Here is a 26,803-nt window from a genome sequence, read left to right as displayed (position 1 = left end):
TCCAGGTTCTGCTGTTGTAAGGGGCCCTTCTGTGAACACTTTGGATAAAATACTTCTTGGCTCTGGATTATTTCCCTGGGGCGGTATATGCAAAGAATGGTATGATTGGATCAAAGGGCCCGAATTGCTTCATGGCTCTTGTTGCCTATGCACAGATGGTTATGAAGGTATTTTAAGAGGATTTAAGCATCTACTGACTTGGTAAAAAATTATAATAATCCACTTACTGTTTTTATATTTTTTATTAAAATTCTGTCCTTACAGGGAAGGTGGATGCGGAACATATTACTGTTGTGTTTCGGGTGTGTATATGAAAGGCAGCAAAAGTTCACCTCAACAACACTGACATAACCCTCTAGTTATGGCCGGGGGGAGGTGGGTATTAAAAAAGAGTCGTGGTTGGTTCAGGTTCTATCACTTAGTAGCTCTGAGAGCTCAGTAACTCCACCAAAGTGAGAGCATATGATCTGAAGGTCTCTAAGTCTCCTTGTGGCTTGGAGTCCTGTAACCTCTGCGTGGAACATGGGGATGCTTTGCCTCCTCGATCAGCAAGGAGCTGAGGGGTGGGGCTGTGTCCCACAGCCTACCTCCCTTGCGTTTATCTGGCTGTTGGGGTGGTCTGCCCCATGCTTGTGCCTTGATTTAGGAAGCCTGCAGATGGGACAGCCATGCAGGCTCCATCTGACTATTCAGACCAATGGGTGAGGCATGCAGTCTAGACTAAATGTTGTCCCAACTTAATTCACTCCTTTCATATCACCCACTGTGGTGCACACTTCCTCGTTCAGCTTCCCAGTGGGAAGTAAGAGCCACAGTGTGTGGGTGATGGAGGGAGAGGTGAGCCAAAGGTTCTCAGATCTCTGTCTGTGAGCTGTTCCTAACAAAGCTTACAGATTGTGGGAGGTGGATGGAACCCTGGGTTTACCCTACCCAGGTCACTTGTGACCTTGGTTGTCTTTCCCTCTCCAGGCCTGTTTCCCCTTTGGGGAAGGTGACCAAAGACCCTTAAGGGCCTGCCCTAATAGGTGAGATTTCCCTCCTTTCCTTCCCTCAGGCTGGTAGGTAGTTGGGGGAGGCCAGGGAGGTTGTCATTTCACTGCTCAGAACCAAACAGGATCAGCCACAGGTAGAAGAAGACCAGTGGTTTTGTGCAGGCCACCTGGGTCTTTCTTATTCTGGAAAGAGATGAGGATTGAGGGCTGTACAGGCCTCTTCCTTCTCCAACAAGGCCCCTGGCCTATTTTTAGCAGGTTCTCAAATTCAGGCTTCATTTCTGGTTCCCTTTTCCAATGGCTGAGGCACTCCCTTATTCTCCATCTTACTCAATTCCATTCCTCCACTCCCTCCAAGTCCACGGACAAACCATGGTAGGACCTTGGGAGGGATTACATTTAAAACTGACAATCCTGCCTGTGGGGACATGGGGGAGAAGTGGTTGTAAATATGACATATTAAGAGAAAAAAATCAGGTCCCAGAATGAAGTTACATGCTGCCCCCAACTAGGTAAATACAGTGTGGGTTGGGTGGGGAGTTTGAATTCCGACTGTTGTTAACCTTTGTGAGTGTGGAGTCTCATCTGAAAAATGATACTAATAACAGAAAACAGTAAGTCATAGAAAAAATGAGGCTTAAATGATATTATACATGTTAAATATATTTATATATTATATATATTTATAACACATAATGTATATTTACAATATACATATAAAATCCCTAAAGCTGACTTATTCAATTATTAGTTTTCATTTTGACTACCTCTCCCTTCCCTTCCACTACACACTCGTCCCACTCCGATTCCCGCCTCTACTCCTCTCCCGCCCCCCTCCCCCCTCCCCCTCCCCCCTCCCCCCTCCCCCCTCCCCGCCTCCCCTCCGCGCAGGCCCCCTGCGCGGCGCTGAGTCAGGCTGCTGGGGGAGCTCGGGCTGGCTCTGGCGGGGCGGGGCTTGCGCCTGCGCGGTGGGCAGCTTCGGGGCGGGGCAGGTTTATATCCGCGGAGGATCAGCTGACGCTCTGCATTGCAGACTGCGGAGTCAGGCGGCGCGATGTACACTCTCTTCCTCCTGGCCGGCCTCCTGGGCACGGGTAAGCCTTGGGACCCCCCGGCCTGTGGAAGGGGTTCCCCGCAGAAAGCAGCCCACTGGCCCCTGAGCGGGCTGTATCGGGCCTCGTCGCACGGCTCCCGTTTGGGGTTGGCGAGGGGCGCGCACTGCGCAGGCGCGTGCGCAGCGCCATACCTGCTGCGGGGCAGAGGGGCTGCGGGAATTGGCTAGGAGACGGGCGGTGAGAAGTCCCCACGCTGGCAGCTTAGGGCCTGGGGTCGGGGCGAGTGGGCGGCATCGCTCTCGGGGCTCGAGTTGGTGCAGGCGTGGCTGGGGCTGCCCCGGGCCTTCCCTGCAGGCTCCCCTTCCAGCTATGGGGGTGGCCAGTAGAGTGAAACCTCCACCAGCTCTGTGGTGCGGGAGCTGAGTGCGCGGGATTGAGATGGAGGGGAGCCCCATCCAGCTGGACACATTTTGGCTCTTGGCCTCAGTTGCCCCAGTTTTTTAAGATTATTGAAGTTGCGGGAAGCATATAAATACACTATACCATCTGTGTTGATGTTTATCTTTGCATACATATTTACTCTTGATCCTACGTCTTGAAGATGATACGGGGTTTTTGTGGTCCCGATGATTTTGCAGTGGAGCCCTCATTTGACCTGCTTTAAAGTGTCTTGCACAGCCATAGGCCGTTTTTAGCAGTGGCCTACATTTGGGGAAAATGAAAAGTACGTGAGAAATTGTGCACAGGGGTATTCTTACACCTTTCTATTGCCCTGGAATAATACTGGTTGTTAAAATCACTGCAAGTTGTGAAGGCAGCGCATGGGAACCCGCTGCACTGTCTTCCTGGAATTAGGAGGGGCCCTTGTGTCGTCTCTTATGTCACCGCGACCTTTTTTTTCTCCCACTTCTAATTCTTGCTTTTGACATCTTAACCTAATTTACCTTAAATCAAGATGGTATAGGGAAAGAGATTTGAAGTTGAGTACTTACAAAATTCTGTAGTTTGATAGTCGTGGAACCAGATTTTAGTTTATATGTGGAGAGGATCTCAGGTTTGGATATTTTCAGATAATAGCCCACTGACGGAAATAAACCTGATCTTCAGGGCCAACCTTGATTGCTGTTTAACTGCGTGTTAGGGGTTAACTTCCATTCTAACTATCATGCAGCCATCCAAATTTTAATAAATAGTAACAAAAATGAATGACAGAGTTGATGGAAAACCAAATAATTAAGAAGATATAGACGAAATAGATTAAACATATTTTTCCTCATGTTAGTTTTCAGCAACTCCCAAGAAATGCATCTTAACCTTAAATAAGCTCTTAAACCTGTTTATACTTGTAGACTATGAAAGGTGATCTGCTTATAAAGAAAGATTTTTGGTTTTATAGTCACTGAAGAAAATTTAGTTTGCTGGGGTTGATACTACTTGTCATTCTGTGGTCTGTGTGATAAAGTAATGCTAGTCTCTAAATTTTCTATACTGATTGAGAACAATTCTTTTTTTCCCCAGTGTCAAACAATTGTTCTTAGGCAGCGAGTCACTCTTCTGGAGACCTTTAAGCTTTCTGAATCTCATATCACCCAAAAGGGACTTGTTTCTTTGGAAATGCAAAATCCTCTGGTATATATGGGAAGATGGTTAACCAGAATATTAACTTAGCCAAGAGGTCCTCTTCCTTGGACACTTGGGTAAATGGGAGTGTGTTGTAATAGCCTTCCTCCAACCTTGCTGCCCAGCCTTTTGGATTATGTCAAGGTCATGCTGATAACACAGTGTATGAATGCCCCTTGCCTTGACAGCTCTGGCCCCATTGTAACTTTCTGGAAATGTTAGTCCTAAAATTGCATTGATACTAAGTTTGTTAATAAAGGCGCATAGTGATTGCTGCCATCATTTGCTCCCCAAAAGACACTTAGAACTTGCTGTTCCAGCTTGGTGTTACTGTAGTGCAGGGTGTCATCTTGAATCTGGAGAAGCTTTATGGTGTGTGTTTTAATGATGACCTTGTGGTAGAGACACTTGCTTTTGATTTGGTTTTCTAACCCCACGGTCATTCCTCCCTTTTCCCCACCTGAAAAAGAAAGGGAAGTGACTGTAAACCGAGAGAACCAGAGAGCGTCTAATCTCACCTCTTTTAAAAGGAATGAAGACACTGAGACCCCTGCCCCAGAAGTGACATTCCCAAATCATAGGCCTTTTACTGTGGAAGTCAGGATCAGAACCCGAGACTCCTGACAGTGCTTGCTTTTTCCGTATCCTTCCATCAATATGTACCCCTTAACTTTTTGCACACTTACTGGGTTGTAATTTACGCACAGGAAGCAGACACATTTTAAGTGTACAACTTGATAAACTACCAGAGTGAACAGACCTACCTGATAAGCAGTTCCAAAGGTCAAGGATTAGAGCATGAACAGCATCCAGAATCTTCTATGCATCTCCCTGCACTGCCCCGTCTCTCTTGTCCCTAAGGAAACCACTTGGTTAGCTTTTAGCACTGTGGATGTAAAAACATAACTGCTGTTTTTGAACTTTTTATAAAGGAATCATACAGTAAGGACATATTATTGGGTGATTCCTCCAGTGGGAAAGGTTAATCTAGTATTAATGAGGTGGTATGGGTAAAGCATTTTGCACGGTGCCAGGTTGCCCCTGTTACTGTCCCTTGTGTAATGGCTAGCCAGCTGAAGGATGTTTGCCCAATATCGAGGCAGGTAGGCTCTCTAGGGATCCTAGGATGTATTATGTACAGGTATGGTATAGCTTCATTGGATAGCTACTGCTATTTATGATGCAAGACATGAATTTATGTCATAGTCCGCTGAATATCAACAGAATTCCAGTTCTCACCTGCCAGGAATTTTAAATTTCCTGTTTATCAGTTTTCAATCAGTAATCAGTTTTACTCTGAAAAGAATGTAATTCATGAAGTGTTTATTTGTATTAACCAGTCAACGATTTGGTAAAAGTGCTTTAATTGAATTGAACAAGTTGTGTCCAGTACCTCGTATGAGAGTTGAAGGGTATTGGATTGAGTCGTCCGGGTTTTTCTGGATTAGGGGAAGGAGAACTTGAGCTTACTCCTCCGTTTTCTTGGTATGTGAAACTGTGAAATAGCCAGGCCGGGTCTTGACGCTGGGGAAGAGGAAGGGTGGACAGGGTGTTGGCTGTGGGAACCACCTAACAAGGCACGGGCAGCTCTCAAGGCCAAGGCCAAGCTGCTCATGGCTTTTGGAGGCAGTCTTCTAGCATGGGCATTCTGGATTACTAGATGGCTGGCTCTCAGCCTTGCTCTCTGGTTCTGCCACCTCAAAGGAAGTTCTGGATTTTCTTTAAATCAGCAGAAGAGAATGTTAGTTACGTTGCCTTTCTTAAAGAAACCATTTTAAAACCATGGTAAATACAGTGATTAGGATGAAGAATTTGGCTGTTGCCGAAGAACTAACTGCTTTACTTTTCCATGAAGTTCCAGAAAATAACGTGATCTATCCAAATTCTATGTTTTCTGGAATTTATTAATTCCTTATGATGGGACAGAATTGGTTCTGTGGAATAGAAGTTTTAACTTTATCATATGACAGTGGCTGTATGACCTTGGGCAAATTACTTAAACTGCTTCCCCACCTGTGAAGTGGGATTAGTAATTGTTCCTGTCCAATTGGGTTACCGTGGGGCTTTAATTATTGTATGACAGGGCTTAGGTAGTGAGTACTATAAGGCTTGCTGCTCTACGTCAGGAATGAAAACAATATTGTGTTTATCAACGTCCTTGTTCCACCAGCACAGCAACCCTTCTCTGCCCTTGATTTTGTGATATCCCTTCGTGTCTTTCATCTCAAAGGGTGTTATAAGTTTAATAAAACAAAATTAAATTGACTTATAAATAGGTGTGCCGGACATAATTACTGGGTCAGGGAAACAAACCAGGGTGGGTAGTCAGTCAGCAGGAGGGTGGTGGGGGAGTCCAGGCAGCTAGATTCGGTTTTTACTAGAGCGGCCTAGCAACTCAGGGCCGGTTCCTGATAACCGGCCTTCTCAGATCCTAGGCCTGGTACTAACGGGGGTACCTGGGGGTAAGTGTGTTGCGCCACCGCCCCCCACCCCTCCGTGCCCCACCTGCCTCCGTAGATAACCACCTTTCTGGACTTGGGGTTTATCATCCCCCTGCAGGTCTTTTATACTTCCATACATGTCAGTGTAGCTTTCAACCGTATGTGTAGTATTTTGGATGTTTTAAACATTTTACGAATATTGTATATATTCGTGGGTTAGTGTGTGTGTGTGTGTGTGTGTGTGTGTGTGTACACATATATATCCGTTCAGCTCTCTGCTCAGATGTTGCCTTCTCAGAAATCCCCACCTCTATCTGCAGTGACCATGGCACGAGTCCTGCTCTTCTTTGACTTTGCTTCGTTTTTCTTCATAGCAATCACCGCGACCTGACATCAGATGGTGTATATTCATTTGTAGTCTTGGTCTCTTGCCGTATCTGCGACATGCACTACAGTGCTTAGCATCTAACAGGAGCTCAGCATTGCTGAGTGGTGGTGGGAGTTGTAGCCAAGCAAACGTCAACGCAGAACGTGCTGGTGGGCTGGGGTGCATGACACTTGTATGTTAATAGTGCAAGTCGTTTTTTTATTATTACTAATTTTTTTATTATTTAAAAAAATTTTTTTTAAGTTTTTTTTTTTTTTTTATTGGGGAATATTGTGGAACAGTCATCACTGGCCCATGTGGAAATCGAATCGGCAACCCTGTCGTTCAGAGCTTGCGCTCTAATCAACTGAGCCATCCGGCAGCTCGCAAGTCTTTATCATGATTAAAGAAAACATTTTATTTACTGAAATTTTAAGAAATTGTATGTAGGAGTTGACAAATTAAAGGTGACTTTTGAACTTTATAATATTTTGAGTCCAGGGGAAAGGGACCTCCCCCAAAAAAACTGTGGGAGAAGATTTTATGTGGATGGTAGGGACACAGGAGTCTAACATGACTTAAATGGATACCCCTGGTGGCTCTGATTTGAGGTAAATCTGGAAAGGGAACCAGCTATAAATTGAGGAAGTTATTTCCCTTCCTTTTTCTTCCAGAAATTGGTTGTTTATAAATGTTTAACTCAGTGGTTCTCAAACATTTTGACAAACGAGAATCTTAGATCCCCATATACTTAAAAGTTATTGAGGGACCCCAAAGAGCTTTTGTTTATGTGGGTTGTATCTATCGATACTTAACCATCTTATAAAATTAAGCTGACAAAATTAAAAAAATAATCCTATAGAAGTGATAACCCATTACATTTAACATATAATTTTAATGAAACAATAACTGTTTTCCTAAAACACGAACATATTTAGGGAGAGTGGCTTGTTTCGCATCTTTGTAGCACGTGGCTGGGTCCTCAGCTGCTTCTGCATTCAGTGTTGCAGTATCACAGGTCACATGCCACTGCACATTTGTGAATGAATGGGTGAAAAAGCAGCTAACATCCTGGTATTGAGAGCATTTTGACCTCATGGGCCCCCGAAGGAATATCTGGGACCTTCAGGGTTCTCTGCACCACACTTTGAGAACCACTGGTATAGCTGACTTGAGGAAACTCCAGGCTGACACTGAGAGTTTATTGTGTAGCCAGCACTGCTCTACGGTAAGTGCGTTTTGTTAACATTGATTTCATCTTCACAACAGCCCTGTGAGGTGAGAGCAACTAAATCAGAATGCTGGGCGTCCTAATATACCCTGCCCTGTTTTATGCTGTGGTTTGAATTTCAGATTTTGGCATTTCAAATGAAGGCAGTATTCCTGTTACGTGTTAACTAAGTCAAAAGTGACTTAACTTCGTAGTACTAGACACACATGTATCTGAAATGTGAATTAATAAAGTCACATGGTTCTTGTCCAGAACACTGAATTTCCTTACTGGAATTTGCATGAAATATGTTTTAGCTTATTATTGTCTTGTACCGAGTGCAGAGACCACCCAGCCAGCTAGCGGGGTGGGCTAGGGCCCGTGCCCGCCCTGGGGCTCACTGCATCGTCTCCTGAGCAGCACCCGCCCAGGGTGGTCTGGAACCACGCAGGAATGCCTTTGACCCCTGCCTGTACCTGTTTACCTGAGTGGACCCTGGGCAGTCCTGCCAGGGCTTCACTTCTTCATGGTTCACTTGTGGCATAATCTTATCTGAGGTGATTTAAGTTCATTTCTGATCATCACCTGATAGGTTGACATTTTGGAAGAAGAACTTTGTTGGCAGAAATTTACATTGGACTGGAGTACTCTTGAATGAGTTAGATAGGGATTTCTCTTCCCCAAATTAATTATGCCACATTGCATCACTCTTGTACAATCTAAGCAGATTGCATTCTTGTCCCTCAGTGTCATTGCACAAGGTAATTTGCCTGAGGACTCTACTGCCATCCCCATGTAGATCCATTTCTTGTCCTGGAATGATCTGGCTTGTGAGGAAAATTAAAAAGCAAGGCAGTAGTGGCAGAGGAGCAGCAGGGAAGAAAGAATCTTTGTCTTAAATAACAGAAGGAACAGCTTATGTGGGCCAGAGGTGATGGGGTGTCAGCCTGGCAAGCCTGAGAGCTTTATTGCCATGGATTTCTTTTGTGATAAGAGGAATGTTTGGACCTTACTTTCTCCCAGATCAAGGCAGGCTGCCTCGTAGGGTATGCTGTTCTGAATAATTAAATGGGCAGTATTTTTATTCTGCTCTGCAGAATGTTTTCCAGAGCGAGGATCCAAAGAAGAGACAAATGCTGTTTGCCATAGAAGCTGCTTGTGACAACAGCTGTGATCGAGTCGTTAGTGTTGAGTGTGTTGCATTATCTCCTGCTCTTAGGGGATCTAAGTGCATGAATTCTTCTGAGAAATGTCTGAATCCCGGGGACCTGAGCTAGATGCTGCCCCTCCTGGGGTTATCCTCTCTTGGTTTCCTAGCAGCCTGCCTGTTGCCATGGCGATGCATTACCAGGCAGCAGATCTACTGCCCTGCGGAATGTTTGCTCTGAGTGTTGGTGCTGGGAGGTAGCCTGCATTTTCTGTTATCCTTTTATTGGTAGCTAGACAGTATTTAGCATATGTTACCTAAAATATTTAAAAGGAAAAGCATGTTGTATGGCTAAAATAATAAGACTGATTGTTTTAAGAAATAGAACATGAGATACACCCTCTAGGAAAGGTTGTCCCCTTTATTCTGAGGTCGCTTTTCAAAATCTTTGGTAATTAACATGTGTACACAGGCTTTTAAATGTCCTCAGTGGAGGTAAGTGTCATTTGGAACCGATTCTGGTGAATGAGGTAGGTGATTAAGTTGGTGTTTAGTTAGGCTTAGTTTTGACTGCGGGCCACAGGGACCTAGGATAGCAGTGGCTCAAAGATGATAGATCTCATCCTATCATAGGAAGTTCAGGAGCCAGGCTTTCCAGGGCTGGTAGGATGGTTCTGCTCCCAGAAAACCTCGGAGACTCTTCCAGCTCGATGTGCTGCATCTTTGAGGTCTAGCTCCTTTCTTCATGGTCCAGCATGACTGCTAAAGGTCCAGCCTTCACACTTCTCTTTAAAGGTGTGCTAACCTCCACTAACATCCCATCAGCCAGCATGTGGTTTCATGGCCAGACCCTGCTGTAAAAGACACTGGGAACTGTTTTTAATCTTGCTGCCACGTGTGTAGCTAAAAGTCTGTAGTTGTGTTCCCGTGAAAGGAGTGAAGGATGGATATAGGGAACAGCCTGTGGTCTCTGCCACATTGGGCAACAGTTGTTCCTTGAAACAGGTTGTAAGGTTTAACGGTTTTGTTCCCTGATTTTAAAGGTCACATGGGAAAAATGAAATTGTGTCTATCAAAATCAGAATGTGGACGAACGCCTGTCCCTTGGTCATTCTCCCCCTCAAGTCTACCGTTAACAGTTAGGCACACAAGTAACTCGGCTTTGTAGGCACTGGGCATTCTCAGTGCTTCCTGGCCTTTCTCAGTAATCTTCACAGAATTCCTGAGGAAGGGGCACTCCCATTGTCTGTGTTTTGCAGATAGCTGTGAGGAAGATGTCCGGGCCTTGGCTTTAGCAGGCAGAGCAGGGGTTTCCTGCAGCTCTGTCTGCCCCCAGCACTCAGGCCAGTCACTTTGTTCCCATATTGTCTCCTTGTCCTTCTGGTAAAGGAGAGGTTTTGAGGGGGCGTTTCTACAAGGTGGGGTCCAAAAATAATTGGAACTATGGTAACTTTATTGGGATCGGAGGAAAATCAGCCTGCAGTTGCAGTTTCATGAATTACTGAAAGCATTGCACCTGTGAACTGTTGGTGGCTGGCTGGTGGGGCACCTTTCATTCCTGCTCATGCTGACTTCTTGTTTGGCACCTGGGTACACGGTGTGGACTCCTGGGTCCATTACAGTGTGGCTCGTCACTCCTGGCTCTTGAATTTAGTAACTAACAGCTTCTGGAGTAGTTGGGATACAGCCCTCCAGGTCTTTGAGCTGCTGATGACTTAATTAAATGTAAACCTTGATTTAGCTGTTTGAGGAGTGTCTGTTCTGGGTACGATAGTAGCTCAGAGAAGGTCCTGTGGCTACTACAGATGACGATAACGATGATGATGATGGCACTCCTTGGGCTTCTACAGCGTGCCTGCACTGCGTTATGTTTTACAAATAGTGGTTCATTTTTGCAGACTCCTACGAGTGAGTGCTAGGAACAGGCTCGTTTTTGCAGATGAGAAGACTGAAGTCTCAAGGTCGCATGACTAGAAGTGGTGGAGCCATGATCTGAAGGCTTGGCTGATTTCGAAGCCAGTCTGTAGGGGAGTTGAGATACGTGGATAAATTGAAATGCCAGAGAGAGACTGGTAAGGGCATAATGGTGAGGTGTGGTGTTCTGGCACTTGAAGAGCGTAATTATGTCATCTTGATTCTTTCAGCAGCCCAGTGACATTAATGGCTTCATCATTTGACAGATGAAAAACAAGCTCAGAAGGACAGTGAGTTCCTTGAGGTCATTTTTCAGGACTTGGAGGCAGACCGTATTTTCTCTTTAGTTTGCCACGTTTGAAAAGCATAGAATTTAGATGGTGGATAAATTGCCTTAGAAGGCTCACTCGGAACTCAAGGTTTAGTTCCTTTTTTGCAAGAAGTTATCGTAAGAGCACCTGAAACACACTTGGCTCTAGTGAGCTCTCCCTCCCTCCCAGGCCCACTGAGGTTTTTTTATCTGGCATCTAGAGCTGCCCCCAAACCCGCGGCTGGTCCAGCTTGTGGCCCTTATCAGTACAGTAAAAATCCGATACAACTTATTTTTGATAAGTGACCTACATGTAGAATGGTTTAGAACTTGTTTGTTTATTTTCTTCTAGGCCTGGGGAATAAAAAAAAGGAACAGAGCACCCACCCCTTTCCTAAGGAAATACGATTGAAGTCTTAAAAAAAGGCCTGTCTTAATAAAATGAAACTTGCCTGTAGGGTTTCAGGGTCTCTGAAACGCCAAGTTCTCCAATTTTAGAGTTTTGTCATTGAGGGCTCAGGTGCCAGGCCAGGCCCTGAACTAAGAAGAGTAGGGCTTGGTTCATCCGAAGTAGTGTTCATATCTTCATAGGACACATTTAATCAGAAATCTCCACCAGGTCAGGCAGGCAGTCTAAGAAATTTCTTAGAGTTCAACATATTACCTCAGAGAAGGAAGTTGGTATTTGGGGGCCGAGTGTGGGAGGATGAGAATAGAGATGAAAGCTTTGCTAGGAACATGTTTTGAGAAATAACTCATCAGAAAGTGGTTTAGGGTAATTTTTATATGTTGGTTATGTATAAATACTGAAAATATCCTTTGCCTCCTTATTATAAGAATGAAGACTTACAGCCCCTAAGAGATCTTCTGGCCCTGCACACCACTGAGGATCCCTCTCTCACAAAATTCCTCATAGGTTGGGCATTTTGTTTTGCTTGGTTACTCCCGCTATTGGAGAGCTCATCACTTAATGAGGGAAGCCATTCCCTTTTTATATTCCCGGGGACGTTAAATGTGTTCCTTACCTTGAGCTGTGGTCTGCTTCCCTGAACCTGTTCGTTGCTCTGAGGTCTGAGGCCACACAGAACAGGTTAAGTGGAAGGTGTCTTTTACCTATGAAGGTGACCGCATACTGTGTTTCCCCGAAAATAAGACCTAGCCGGACCATCAGCTCTAATGCGTCTTTTGGAGCAAAAATTAATATAAGACTCAGTCTTATTTTACTATAATATAAGACATGGTCTTATATAATATAATATAATGTAATATAATATAATATAATATAATATAATATAATAAAGACTGGGTATAATATAATATAATACTGGGTCTTATATTAATTTTTGCTCCAAAAGACACATTAGAGCTGATTGTCCGGCTAGGTCTTATTTTTGGGGAAACACGCTATCTCCTAAACATTCTCTGTCCCAGCTAAACACCGCCAGTCTTCTGGGGGACTCAGGAATGGCGTCACTTGCCCTCACCTTCCTGACCTGCTGTGCTTGTCGAGAGCTCACAGAAAGCAAAGTGAGAAGATGTGTTCTGCCCTTCATGTGGCCTGTGCCCTGGCCTCGGCTCACGCCAGCTCGGGCAGCTGCAGCTCCTGACCACCACCCCCATCGGCTGTTGGCTCTTGCTGTTTCGTTTTCTCTTTTAGCCTAAGAGACCTCATGTTTAGCAGTAACCCTGTGAGTTTCGTTTTCCCAGCTATCTGGTTTTCTTGGAATCTTCCTCTGAGCCTCTCTCAGGCCTCGCTGCCACCGCTTCTTGCTTGGACATTCCGGAATGAGCTCTCAATTACAGTTAGGTGCTCTGGCATCTGAATCTCCTACCTCCTTTTCTGTCCTTTTGCCACATCATGCCACATCACACCCAGGCTGTGAAGATACTTGTGTGAGCTATTGTCCACAGGATGGACTTACCACGTGGGGATGAGTGTGCCAGATGATGTCTTTCCCGATGTGCCCGAGGTCTGTCTTTGCAGCCTGGTCCCTGCCACTTCCCTTTGGCCCACTCCTGAAAAGACAAAGGGCAGTTGTTCCCCTTTGACAAAGAGAATTGCCCGGCCTTGGAATGTTCAGGAATTCCTCTATGCCCTCTCCACTTAGCCAGTCTTTGGTATCTCCATCTTTCAACAAGTGCCACTTTACATTTCATTTTGAAGAAGCCACCTCTAGCTTCCCCCCTAGGTAGTCAAGTCATTTTCTTTGCTGCTCCTGGGGCTTGTGGGCCCTGCATTTCTATTAACATATCACCATTTAACTTCCCTGTCTGCCATCGGTTTGCATTGGTCTCCCATCGGAGGGCACTGAGCGTGGCCCAGTCAGTGGACCTGGCTTTGGACCTGCTGGTTTTCCCACCTCTGTGGAGAAAAACCACGCTTGCCTTTCGAGCTGTCAGCCCACAGCTGGGGCCCCTGGACAGGTATCCCGGTTCCTGAGAGCCCCCTGGAGTGGTGTGAGGATTTTGTGTACGAATACATTTTCTGGGGAAAGGATTCATGCCCCCCATGTTCTCACCCATTGTGTGTGTGATTCCTTCTCAGGAGATCAGCTCCTGAAATAAGCACCTGAACTTCTCAGCAGGTAGCTCATTGGTGTCACCCAGGCTTGTGTTTCAGCCTCGCGTTACAGATCCTGAGAACATGCAGTTGTCCCTGTTACATCAGGTCATACTAGGAAATCCCATCTGCTGTATACCACAAACTGTTTATAATACTCACCTTTATAAATCTGGCTTTAGGTCGGAGGTAAATGGAGATGTCTTGCTAAGAACTGAATTTCCAGGAGCTGGGACTTGAATTTCAGTCAGTGCCCATGAAGTCTATTTTAGGCCTGACTATGGCTTTGTGGCCGTGCCAGATGGGCCCCGGGCAGGACTTTTACTTCTGGTTCCGAGGTGGGGCTTGCTGTGCTTACCAGTTACTGTTGGGACTGGAAAATGACCTTGGGTTTGTTAGCTGGGCCAATCTCAGATAAAAGGGGCTACCCAAGATAATCTTTAGTGCAGAATAGCCTGGCCAAGACAGTTGGCAAAGTCATTATTGGCTGACAATTACTGTTTCAAGTTCTAGAAGGAGAAAGCAAGCTACAAAGTATTCTTACTGCTTGGGCCTGGGATGGTGCAGTTGAATTCCCCAAACCTGATCAGTTTGGTCATTTGTAGCCAGTTCCGGGCTAGATGGTTGGAGAAAATCCCTGAGTCAGAGTTCTACTTGACTATTTGTAAGAGTGGAGAATGGTGAGCGGGCCTTGTGCAGAGGACTGCTCACTGCCCCTGCCTTTATCTGCTGATGTCCATACTCTTTCTGGCTTCCCTGTGTCTCACTGTGTCCCTTTGCCTAGAGACTCATTTTGTAGCTTCCTGTTCTTCGTTTGGGCTCTTCCTCCTCTGATTTGAAGGTAGAACCAGGCAGTATAGCTTAGTGGGTGCTTTTCAGGAGTCTTGGGGGCCCATTGCCTGGGAGGAGCATGGGAGGTGCTGCTGGGAGCTGCCCGGTCTGGGGCTCCCATTTATGCTGTCTCTGTGCCCCCCCAGAGCACTTAACTCTGGTGACTCAGTTTCTGTTCTCTCACCTCCCCAGACCTGCCCCTGAGGGCTGGCCCCAACCCAGCTTGGCTCTAGCACTGGTTGACGAAACTTTCGTGGGCGTTCAGGGGAGCTTAGTGCTGTTTTGAGTCGGGCACATGTTTTCCCATGGAAACCAGAGTCCAGACCAACAGCTTTTGGAATGTGGCTGGTTCATTTGAGTTAGTGAACTGATTGTGGCGATATTGGCTCCTGGGGACAGAGAGGGCTGTGTAACCTGGGCAGCCGATTAATAATTCATTTGCTGGTGTCTGAAAGGGTGCAGATAATCTGGCTTGAGCTCTTTTGGGGACCTGTGACTCAGTCTTTTCATGAATAGTTTGTGGAACTATAGCTTTGGTGGAACAGCTAGTAATAGTAGCATTTTGTTTCCTTCTGTCTCCTAAAAGGAGAGTTCTTACCAACCTGCATGTGTTGTGTACCCTGTATGTGCCTGCATGCACATGTGTACACATGTGTTACATGTCTGTAGCATTACTGTGCCCTCTCTTGGCTTACAAGGTGAAGCAACATGCGGCATGACTCGTGAGGTTCTAAATCGTTTTTTTAGATTTTAGGCTGTGGGGTTTTCGTCTCAGACTTCAGCCAAGTGTTTCCTATTTACAGTAGGCGTGGTTTTAGCCACTGTGCTGTCTGCTGGAGTTTGCCCCCTGTGCAGTCAGTCGTCCAGCTCGCGCAGCCTGCTGTGATCTGTTGTTTACTTCAGTTCCAAAATCAAGGATACCATACACCTGTTTTAAGATATACAGGAACTCTTACGGTAGTTTATAAAATATTTTTAAAGTTATACGTGCAACATAACACTGGGAGTTAAATAATAATTCAGCTAACCACCCTGCTTTGTTACTCTTTTCTGATTTTTGTGCAACTCCTATAGAATTTCATTTTCTTGAATTTTTTCCTATTTGTTAATACGTTATTTTTATAAGTACTTGACAGCTGCATAATAGAAAGAATATCATTAGTTTTCCCCTCTATTTTTGGCTATTCATATTGCATCTGTTTTTTTTGTTTTTGTTTTTTTAGTATTGTGAATTATACTTAATGTATTTATGCATATCATATTTTACCTTTGGAATTGCTGTATTTCCTTAAAATGTAGTTCTAGAAGTAGATTACTTTTTGAAGAGGGATTTTTTTTTTTTCAGTTCTTGAAATACGAAGTATATTAAGAAGTACTTACCAGTCACACAGCTACCAGCCTTATAAGAATGTATCTTTTACTACAAACTTGTCACATTTTTTTTTTCTTGGCTAATTTAACTGTCAAAATATGGTGGCTTCTTTAATCTGCATTTCTTCTGTCCCAGGTGACATTGAACCTTCTGTTTTGTTCCTAACCCCATGTTACCGCAGTGGATGAAATGCCGTGCACCTGGTTTTGAGTGGCCAGAGGTTTACTTTGTGATCTCAGAGTGCATCATGTGGTCTTGCTTTTGCTAGCAAACTTGTTGATGTACAAAAACTCACGTAATTAGGTTTATGAAAGAGTTCTTCTACTAGAGCATTAAGAATCATTGTTCTGTGTACTAAGGATATAAATCTTGGTGTTTTCCCCTACAACCCAAAACTTTGCCTAATTTTCATCCTACAGAAGTAAAAATCTTCTGTATTTAAACGTCAGTCTCTTCTCCTGTGATTTCTTTCACTACTTCATGGAATTTAATTTTTAAGGTTCTAAAGAAGAAAAGGCCTGGTATTTCTTGAGACTATTTAACAATAATTTGAGAGGAAAAAAGTGAACCAGTCCCTTCCGGCCCCATGACTTACATTACAGCTTATATTATCAGCTTCTTGGCGGGATGCAGTCCCTCAGTGTGGTTTGTGTTTCATACAGCTGGATGAGGGGCCAAGCCCGAGTGTCCAGCCAAATGCCAGGGCTAGCTAGCCCTTCCCCCAGCGGACCTGGTGTGGGGAACGAGCAAACTCCTCACACTGGTTTTTCCTTCAGCTCTAGCCAGCCCTGCCCTGGGCCTAAGAGAATGCACCCGAGGCTCAGCAGTGTGGTGCCAGAATGTGAAGACAGCGGCTGACTGCGGGGCTGTGAAGCACTGCCTGCAGACTGTCTGGAACAAGCCGACAGTGGTGAGTGCCCTTAGTGCTGGACTCGATCCCTTCATGTCATCCGGAACGACTGCCATTTACAGAACCCTTTCTGTTGCCTCACTCGTTTTGTGTGCTCCTCTCCGGAATCCTGCGAGGGCGGCAGGACCTATTGGTGGTGGACCCCTGTACCACAGAGGAAATGGAGTTTGGAGAGGTTAAGGTTCCGTTCCCCCAAGGTCACCCAGTCTCTCGATGACAGAGATGTGATGAGGTCCTCCCATGCGCCCGCCCCCCAGCGTGTTCCATGCCGCCCTCCAGGTCTCTGCGGATTCCATCTGTTCCCCCCAGATAAGGGACCAGCAGGTTCGCAGCTCCCATTCGCAGGACTGGGCTCTCAGGGATAGCGTCAGCCTTGGTCACTCATGCAAACAGTAGATGCTAAGCTTTTCAAATCTTTTCCCCCTTTTTGATGTTTTCTCTCTGCCTCTCTCAGACAGCTGCCTGTTTGGGTCACCGATTTAGACCCTAGAGCTTTAGTAGCTACTGTGTTTCCCCGAAAATAAGGCAGGATCTTATATTAATTTTTGCTCCAAAAGATGCATTAGAGTTTATGTTCAGAGGACGTCCTCCTGAAAAATCATGCGAGGGCTTATTTTCCGGTGAGGTCTGATTTTCTGGGCAAGACGGTATTTAAAATTTTATTTCCAGCTGTAACCACACTGGAAAAGATGCCACTAATTTTTCATCTCAACAATGTTAAATGTAGCATATTAACGTGGGGCGTTTAACACTCCTGCGGAATACTCTAAGACAACAGAACTCAAATGCATTCTTCACGGGCCCTGAACCCGCCCAGAAGATGCCTGAGCTTTCCTGGCGGCACCAGCTGACTGCAGGTGACGCTGGTGGCTGCTCTGGGATGTGCTACATCCAGTGGTTAAAGGCCAGGTTTGGCTGAGTGGAGTTCAAGTTCATTGCTTGTCCGTGGCCACTGGCACTCATTTAGTAAGAGAGGAATAATTAAGTAACACTGCTAAAATATTTTCCGAATTCACGGAAAAACCACCCTCTGGGGCCATACGTACTTTCAGATTTGCCTCTGTTCTTGTTTTTAATACTGCTTCCTCTTTCCAAGTTGAATGTGTGTCAAGGGAGGACTTTAGATTTTTTTTCTCTTGGGACAGTTTCGTGAATGATGTCTTCTGCATCTCTTTTGGTAGGCCTGATGCACGTTATTAACCAAAGGTTCAGATTGGTTTCTCTGAATACAGCTACATTGGCAGTTGTCCCTTAATCGGACCCGTATGTGTGGGTTCTATGTTCATGGGTTGAAAATCTGTTGACATCAAGAAGGGAGTTCCCCAAGAGCTTTGAGAACCACCTAGATTTCCTGTGGTCCTGGGTCACGTGGGGCTCAGGATACCCAGGTTTGCCAGACGATGGGTGTCCTGTCTGTAAGCTTCGGTGTGGTGACATGGGGCCTCCACTTGAACATAGCCCTACCCAGGGGGTGGAAGGTACATAGAGGCCCAGGGTGAGTGAGCAGAAGCACCAGTGTCGGGCTTGTTTCCCTGCCCGACCCCTTTTAACTCTGTGATAAGGGTATTGGTCCCAGGTGACGTTGCATTGCATGACCGATTGTCTCTGATACCTGCTGCTCTCTGCTTTTCACCTTCCTGGCCCTGTTTCCTCACAGAGCTGTTGTTAGCATTGATAGGAAATTTGGCCTCTACTGTGCGCTGAATAAGGTGCTGCGTGGTAGAGGGTAGAAGAAAAGGCTGTCTGCATACAGAAGCACAGAGTGTTCTGGTCAGTCACACCTAACCCTTCCCCCATGGCACCTGAGTGCTTCGTGTTGAGGTTGGGGAACCAGGGCGTGCCAGTGTGTCAGACGCGGCCGTGATCATATCCCTGGTTAGAAACATAGGAAAAAGTTCAAGGGAATTTTCAGCTGTTCATGGTATGAGTTACGTCCTACAAATACTGAGCTTTCTCCCTCATGTTCTTGCCTCTTAGAAATCCCTTCCCTGCGACATATGCAAAGATGTCATCACTGCCACTGGCGACATGTTGAAAGACAACGCCACTGACGTAAGCCGCCCCGTGTGTGTGTGACTGTGTGTGATGGTGGCCACGTGGCCACATGCATTGGTTCCTTCAACAAGCTGTCACTATGGGGGTCTAACAAGGAATGGTCTAGGCCCCCCTAGGAAATAATTTAGGTCGTGCGGGCCACACACTGTTTCTGTCACACAATATTTCTTCTCCCCATCCTTTAAAAAGGTAAAAACCATTCTTAGCCACCGGCAATACAGAAACGGTCCACGGGCCCTAGCTTGCCCACTCCACCCCCCGCTGGTAAATGCCCAAGGTTGATTGGGATTTTTCTGTATCGTATGCTGTTAACCTGTAGGTCCGTTTGGCTGTCTCTGCCTGCTCAGAATTCCCTGTGCCTGTGAGACAGCAATGCACTGTCTTCGCCTCACTGACCTGGCAGCCATGGCACACGCACTCACCCTCTCCCAAGTCCTCTTCCCCGAGGCCTCTGTTTTGCAGCCTTCACTTTTCTGGGAGCTGCAGAGGGCCTCTTGCTTTCAGACCGTTCGTAGAGAAGTGCATCCTGATCCGATCTTTTCCCGTGTCCTCTCTAGCAAGAGATCCTGGTGTACTTGGAGAAGACCTGTGACTGGCTTCCTACGCCGGACATGACTGCCTCCTGCAAGGAGATCGTGGACTCCTACCTCCCGGTCATCCTGGACATGATTAAAGGACAGATGGTACGCGGTGGTGGGGAATAGGTCTGCCTTCAAGGCACTTCTGGGGCCCACGGGAGGTACCAGACCAGATTAGAGGGATTAAAATGGAAAGTCCGTTCACAGATTTGGGTGTTCTTGACAGCTTCTCCTACAGTTCTAACGTCCGAAATGGCTTTGGCATGGTGGAACAGTCTGCTGTGACTTTCAAGAGTTGGGGAGGGTACAAGAAACGGGAACTGGTGGAATTACTGAAGGAATGTAAACTGGGAAAACAGAGGTGCCCACTGGACAGCCCATGTCGGATCTTTAACTGTCCCTTTGAACAAGCAGTTCATTTCCTTTCTGGGATTGTATCCTGAGGAGTGCATCAGGGAATGTACTTGTCGGTTCTGCTCTAAGGATGTTCAGCTTTTTCAGTCACTAAATATCTGTTGTACGTCAGCCATGTGCCAGAGGTTGTTTTCAGCAATGAACAGGGAGCCAGGTGTGTGGAATTTGAAAAGACCCTAAGAAAGAAGAGATGCTTAAAAAACCGAGAGGGCCACTCTTCCAAGATGGGGCCAAGGTCTTGGCGAGGAAGGCGGGCTTACATCATGCGAGGCCTTTTAGGCCATATTTGAGGGTTGTGCATGCAGCGGGGCGTCCTTGGGGGGTTTCTAGGAGGGGGAGTGCCGTGATCATGGGTACCTTTTTCTGAAGGTTTGGTCTCGGTCCCACCGATTGGGAGTTGCAAGAGGGGATGCTGGCAGGACAGTCGGGTGTGAGATGTGCTGGGGGGCAGTGGAGATGGACAGATGCAGACTGTGTTTTAAAGGGTCAACGGGCTGGACTTGCTGAGGGAGGAGATGTATGGGGGAGGCGTTAGGAATGTCGTCTGGGTTCCTGGTTTGAGCCGCAGGGAGAATGGTGGTGAGGCCATTTGCTAAACTGGAGATGGAGGGGAGCGGATTGGGCGGTTTGGTTTGCGATGGCTGTGAGCTGGGTACGCGTCCATGCGTCCAGCTGAGAGATAAGGAAGGGGACTAAGTCCAAGGCACCGGGTGGCCTGTTTTGTGTTCCTCTGGGGAAAGGATTTCCATCTGGGCTTCTTTCCCCCCAGAGCAACCCCGGGGAGGTGTGCTCCTCTCTCAATCTCTGCGAGTCTCTTCAGAAGCACCTGGCAGAGCAGAATCACCAGAAACAGCTCGAGTCCAACAAGATCCCGGAACTGGACGTGGCTGAGGTGGTGGCTCCCTTCATGGCCAACATCCCCCTCCTCCTGTACCCTCAGGATGGCCCCCGCAGTGAGCCCCAGCCGAAGGTAAGGCAGGGAGGGGGCCTGGTCCCGGCACCATTTGTGGTCGGATTAGAGATGAGACGGGAAAGTGGCAGAGTATGTGGGTGATCCTTCAACAGAGGGGAGTGGGGGGGGCCTGGCTATTTACCCCAGCCAGCCTGCTGGTGGTTATGCCGTGGAGTTTCTGAAGGACCTGGATATTTAAATTAAGTAAACTACATGAAAAAACTGGGATTTTTAAACTATGCAGATTCACCCCTACCCCGCTTTCTATTAAGTTTTACTAAACTCAATGCCCAGTTGAGTTTAAAACTGTTGATAAACTGTAAAAGCACATTAGGAACTAACTGTTCAGGGAGTCGCCCCCTCGTGCTGTGCTCGTGAGCCTGTGAGGGAAATTTCTCAGGAATTGGAATCGTCTTAGTTATTCTAGGAGTCTGTACTGTTTACAGTCTAACCGCCCCCGTCCCTGCAGGCTGGTGGGGACGTTTGCCAGGACTGCATTCAGATGGTGACGGACATCCAGACCGCTGTGAGGACCAACTCCACGTTTGTCGAGGCCCTGGTAGAGCATGCCAAGGAGCAGTGTGACCGCTTGGGGCCTGGCATGGCCGACATGGTGAGCCTGGTCTCCTCAGGACCCTGGGGACAGGCGTGGCGGGGGCGGGGGCGCGGTGGGAACCAAGAAGACTTCACTTCCTGGGGTGCTGTTTTCCAACTTACTAAGGGCTTTGAGGAAGAGATTGTTCAACTTCGATTTCGTTCTAACTAGAAAACAGCCAGAATAGATGGTGGGTATTTAAATACTTGGTTGGTTAATTGCATTTGTATGTGTAACACAACTCTTGGGACAAGATAGTGGAAGGAGACCACTCTTGTGAAGATTTCTTTTTCTCCCAGTTACCATTTATATAAGAAACAACACTAGGATCACTTGTAACTCTTTTTAAAAGCCTGGCTGTTGTATATGCATAATTCTGAACGTGCTCTTCCCCACAGCCAGTAGGCTTGTTGTCCATGGGAAGCCGCGCTGGCAGCTTGCAGGAAGCTCACCTGGGATGCCTTCATAACCTTGGTGAATGTTAGTCCTGCAAGCTCAGAAACGCATTTGTTAGCCCCTTACGGGGCTTCATTTCTTGGACCCTGTTCACATCAACCACACTCATGAGATGGGTGTGTAAAGCCAGAATGCTAGCTTACTACCTGATAACCGACCAGCTTCTGCTAGGCTGGGCCCAGTAGGGAACCTGGTTGTCATGGCTCCATGCATCTGCGAGCTAGAGCAGCCTTTCTGGATGGGAATGGCTGGCTCTGGGAGCGAAGGGTTCTTCTCCTTTGCCTTACTCTCCTGAAAGCCTGGGAATCTTTTAGCCTCATTGAAGTATCTCTGCATATTACTGTGTTAATTGGCTTCTCCAATTGAACATCTCGGAGGGCTCTCCTATTACCCTTGGTGTTCTCCCTGTGGAGGTGCTCCGCTTATGACCGGAGCTATTCTCGGAGGGTCTACAGGAAATCCTAGATGTGTATGACAGTCGGCAGGTGGGAAATCATTCTAATTTGATTCCTCTGCATTTAAATTTTATAATTCTGCCCAAGAATAAGTGCATGGATTTGCAAAGTAATCTCTGATCCCTAGCAGCTTATCTTACGGCCACACTCACTCTAAATTGCTGTTGAATATTTGCTGTGTGACTTTGGGGCAAATTTGGGCCATAAAAGGAGATTGGAGGACTTTTATTTCTGAAGGCCTTTGGAAAACATTTTCAAAACACCTTTTGCACATGTGTTTTCCTATAAGGTATAGAATAATTAAATTGCCATTTTTATCTCATTACAACTTGCCTGGAGCAGACATTTACAAGACTCTATGTTTTGGGTTGGAAATGCTGGGGTTTTTTGTTTGTTTTGTTTTGTTTTGGTGTGTGGGAGCAATTAACTTCATTGACGACCTGTGTCTCTCTCCCCAGTGCAAGAACTATATCAACCAGTATTCTGAAATTGCTGTCCAGATGATGATGCACATGGTAGGTGGCCGGCAGCGCCTCGCTCGCGCCATCTTCTTCTCAGACTTGGTGATTGCCGGGAATTTAGAAAGCATATGGTTTAGTTTCCCATTTTTACCTTCGAGTACGAAAGTGGGCCAGAAGGAGCCCTTTTTTGACCAGCAGACTCTCCACCTGCCGCTCAGTACCTCCCTCCCCGTTGTCTTCCCCAGCCTGAGCCCCACAACTGCCCAGGTGCCTTCCTGGCGGTTCCTTCTCCTGTGCTTGTGTCGACCGGCCATCAGATTTCTAGCGTCTGGCCTTCACCCTGGACTCGTGGGAATAGTCTATTCTATAGCCAGGCCCGAGTTCTATAGAATAGAATTGCTATGTTGCAGCCTGAGTTCGCGGAGGGCAGAATCCCGCCTCTGGAGTTGACCCTGAGCTCTGCAGCAGTGTTAGCTGTCGCTGCTGCGTGAGCCCTTGACTCTTTCACTTGCTTCTGCTGTATCCAGTGGTAGGGGCACCCCCTCATTAGTAGAGGTAGAAAGGATCGATCGTGGGAAGTCAGTTAGCCAGCCCCGTGCAGGAAATGTGTGCTCAGCAGGGAGGTGTGAAGCATCATTTCTTTGGGATCGTTCTCTGGCCGCCTGAGACCGGATCTGCAGGGTTGGGGGGTAGGTTGTACTTTTTTTCTCCCCGTTGTGCTGACTTCTATGTTGACGTTGGCCTACAGTCCTTGAGTTTATGCTCTAACCAGGGGCTTTTTTATCGCTTCATTGGAATATGGCAATGCCCGTTTTGCACCTCAGCAGCAGAGTTGAGTAGTTGAGACCTTCCTGGCTACAAAGCCTAAACAATATACTCTCTGGCCCTGGTCTAAGCACTCAAGGACTCCATCTAGTCACAATAGTTTATTTGGGATTTGTACACCCCACCTGTTCTAAGGCAGCTTACAAAGACAGGCAGCTAGAATGGGAAGAAATAAACCTTTCATGTGACTTAATCAAGTTAATGCTTCCTCATAGCTAACTAAAAAAATATTTTCTCACTGTAAAAATTGTACTACCTACAAATTCTTTGAAAATATGGATACTCCTTCCCAAATCAAAAATCATTTGGGGTTTTAAAAAATATCAGTGGGGTCATATTTTATACACTACTTCAAACTTTGTAGTGCATTTCTGATCTTAAATTATTATATTGGTCATTAAACATTCTGTGCAAATGATTTTTAAGTGACTGCATTATACTCCACTGCGTGGCTATAACATGGTTTATATAACTAAAATCCCCTATATCTGGATGTTTAGGTTGTTTCCAGGTTAGCCCTTGGGATAAAAAGTGTGATGACCATCCTTACATCCACAGAGATAAACACATATATGCACGTCCCTGTTTTTTCTCCTTAGTATAGATAAGTAAAGCTGGAATTGCTGAATTGCTGAACCAAAGGGCAAAGCTTTTGATATAGTGTCAAACCAGCCTTCCAAGCTGGCCTTTGGCCACCTGGGGGTCGACTGCCATGAGACCTGGGCAGTGGAGAGTGTGGTTCGGGGTTCCTGACTCCTCTGGGTGTATTTTATAGCACACACCCCTAATTTGAGCAGTCTTGCTCCTTTTTGTTGCTCATCACCAGCCTGAGGGGAGGACCTTGCAGCCATGATAGGGTTAGGCTTCTGAGGATGGAGAGCCCTTCATAATGGTATTTTTGGGGACCTGCCACCCAGTGTTTGGGGCATGATTTGGTGTCAGGGATATAGGGACTGCACACACAGGCTGGACAGTGTGGTCTCTTCCTCAAGAACAAGGTAGGTGGCTGCAAGGGTGGATCCCCTAAACCTCTGGGGATAGCCTTACACCTGGTTAACTGCTTAATTGTTGTTATTTTAATTTTTTCTTAACTGTTGTGTCCTTTCCTTTCTCTTATTTTCATCTCCGATTTCCTGTTTTTTTGTTCAACAGCAGGATCAGGTATGTGATGGGGAACTTGCTTGTAGTAGTGGTCTGCTGCTTCTTGTAGCTCTTTTGCTCCTCTTTTTTGTATGGCATGATCAGCTGTGACAAATACAAGGAAAGATTGCAAAAGGCAGGGTCCCTCTCTGTGAATAGGCTGGCAGGGGAGCTTCTGCATCTCTCTCCTGTGATGCAGCACTTGAGGTGTTTGGGGTCTCATCTCCCTTTCAAGGGGCCAGAAAATGAAGCCAGCAGAGCCATACCACTCTGGGCCAACTCGATACCCAGTCGGCTACGTGAAGGCCACCAGTGTGATGACTGGGAGCCACAGGTGGCCCTGGAGCTGCCTCCGCTTCCGTCAACGTAGGCCTGACTTCCAGTGGGACACTTTGTTTCTATCACGACTCAAGAGAGCGCTGCATGTCTTTAGTCCTGTTTTTCATAACCCAGAAATGCTTCTGCTGCATGAATTAATCATTTGCAAATAGTGAGCAGATTGTTCCCGTCTGCTAGATCCAGAGAGTTGGAAACAATCTCTTGATTGTGGCTTCTGCCCCTCTGGGTGATGGGATCCTGTGGGTCCTGGGGCCACGTCAGACAGTTTGAGAACTATGCCGCCCATGGCATAAAGTGGAGCACTGAGCCCTCAGACTGGGTTTACTGAGCCCGTTGCCCTTTTGGGGCCGTACTGAGCATTGCCTCCTGAGCCCTGGAACTAAAGATTTTTCAAAAGTATTTTGAAGTCTATTGGGAGAGGACTTTGGCTGAAATTTCTGAATTTTCCATTAGGCCGCCTCATGGCACTAGTAGAACAAAACTGCTCTGAGACAAAGCAGACACACACCTTCTGAATCTTTGTCCTTTTTCTAAAAAGCTTGCTGTATCTTTGGCTCCATTCTCATTCTCCCCCTATTCTTAAAGGGTGCCAAAGACAGGATATTTAGGATATACTTTCAGACTCTTCCAACATTAATTCATTCTAGAACCTTCTCAATATTAAAACAAGATGAACCATGGCCATGGTCTAGTTCTCTTCCCTTAACAGGTCTCATTTTCAGCAGTCCTGTTTCTGCTGCATTATGTTTTGGTGGTGGGAGGCAAATGCCATCAGGCCCAGAACTTGCTGCTGGTTACATTTGGTTTACAAAGTATACAAAGTATGTATACTTTTCTTGCTGGCCATCCTATAATGAAATGGTTACGGTGTTGCCATCCTATAATGAAATGGTTACGGTGTTCAAACTTTCTGGTTCTCTGTGGTTTGGTGTCTGGTTGGGAAAGGGAATTGATCAATCTGGAGACCTTGTGACTTGAAATGATTCATTAATTTGGGGGACTGAGTTTTCGTGTGTACTGTGTTTGTGCAATTGTGAACGTAGAATGTGGTGTTTAAAAAGCCAACAATTCCCCTTAATGCATCATTTTAAATGGTCCTGCCACTGAAAGATCCCGTGTGCTTTTATTTCTAACACATTTCGCTAATTTAGGAGCATAGTAGTTCCTCCTAGAAAGAACACAGAGCTTATTTCTAACTGAGTGAACTGAAAAACAGGTTCTAGAGCAGCCCAGTGTCCTTGGAGAAGATGGATCACTTGCTAAAGGTTCTGGGAGCCTCGCTTCCCTGGGACGCTCCCTGGTTGGAGCAGAGACAGTGGTTCTGTCTGATCTCCCTTCAGAGCTTTGTGTGGCCTCCTCCCCCACGTGAAACGGATCCATCTGCGTTTGCATGAGCCCCTTTAGTTTAATATGGAATCTTTGGGGGCAGTCAGCCCTTGACATTGGGGCCCGGGTACTTTCTCAGCACCCTGACCTTTGTGTGCAGACGGTGGGACTTACCAGTGGTGGGTGCAGGCCTGCATCTGACTGCTTTTTCTCTGTTCTCTTCAGCAACCCAAGGAGATTTGTGGGCTGGTTGGTTTCTGTGACGAGGTGAAGGAGGTGCCCATGCAGCCCCTGATCCCGGCCAGAGTCGTCTCGGAGGACGTTATCCCTGCCCTGGAACTGGTGGAGCCCGTTAAGGTATCTGGTGTCTTTGTTTCGTCCTGGCCAGGGCTATATTGAGTACATTTATTTTTCTGGTTATACAGGTAAACCCTAGAGCTCATGGGATCAAGTCTACATTTTTAGCACACCATTCAAG

General features: G+C 46.4%; 1 protein-coding gene across 3 annotated transcripts in view; it reads left to right on the top strand.

The window, feature by feature from the left end:
- Positions 1–1,955: 1,955 nt before the first annotated feature.
- The window catches only part of PSAP (prosaposin), a 30,457-nt gene continuing 5,609 nt past the window's right edge, over positions 1,956–26,803 (top strand). Inside the window, exons 1-9 of one of the 3 annotated variants that reach the window (XM_033129997.1) lie at positions 1,956–2,086; positions 16,596–16,729; positions 18,707–18,781; positions 19,342–19,467; positions 20,546–20,746; positions 21,198–21,341; positions 22,693–22,749; positions 24,676–24,681; positions 26,551–26,682. In XM_033129997.1, the coding sequence (XP_032985888.1) occupies positions 2,047–2,086; positions 16,596–16,729; positions 18,707–18,781; positions 19,342–19,467; positions 20,546–20,746; positions 21,198–21,341; positions 22,693–22,749; positions 24,676–24,681; positions 26,551–26,682 (915 nt within the window). In that variant the 5' untranslated portion in view covers positions 1,956–2,046. Of the gene's footprint in view, positions 2,087–16,595; positions 16,730–18,706; positions 18,782–19,341; positions 19,468–20,545; positions 20,747–21,197; positions 21,342–22,692; positions 22,750–24,672; positions 24,682–26,550; positions 26,683–26,803 lie in introns of all 3 variants that reach the window. The other 2 variants (XM_033129996.1, XM_033129998.1) reach the window with 2 other exon arrangements.

Source organism: Rhinolophus ferrumequinum, chromosome 16, assembly GCF_004115265.2.
Source record: "Rhinolophus ferrumequinum isolate MPI-CBG mRhiFer1 chromosome 16, mRhiFer1_v1.p, whole genome shotgun sequence".
NCBI lineage: Eukaryota > Metazoa > Chordata > Mammalia > Chiroptera > Rhinolophidae > Rhinolophus > Rhinolophus ferrumequinum.
The sequence above is the reverse complement of the archived record's forward strand: the minus strand, read 5'-3'. Positions and strand labels throughout refer to the sequence as shown.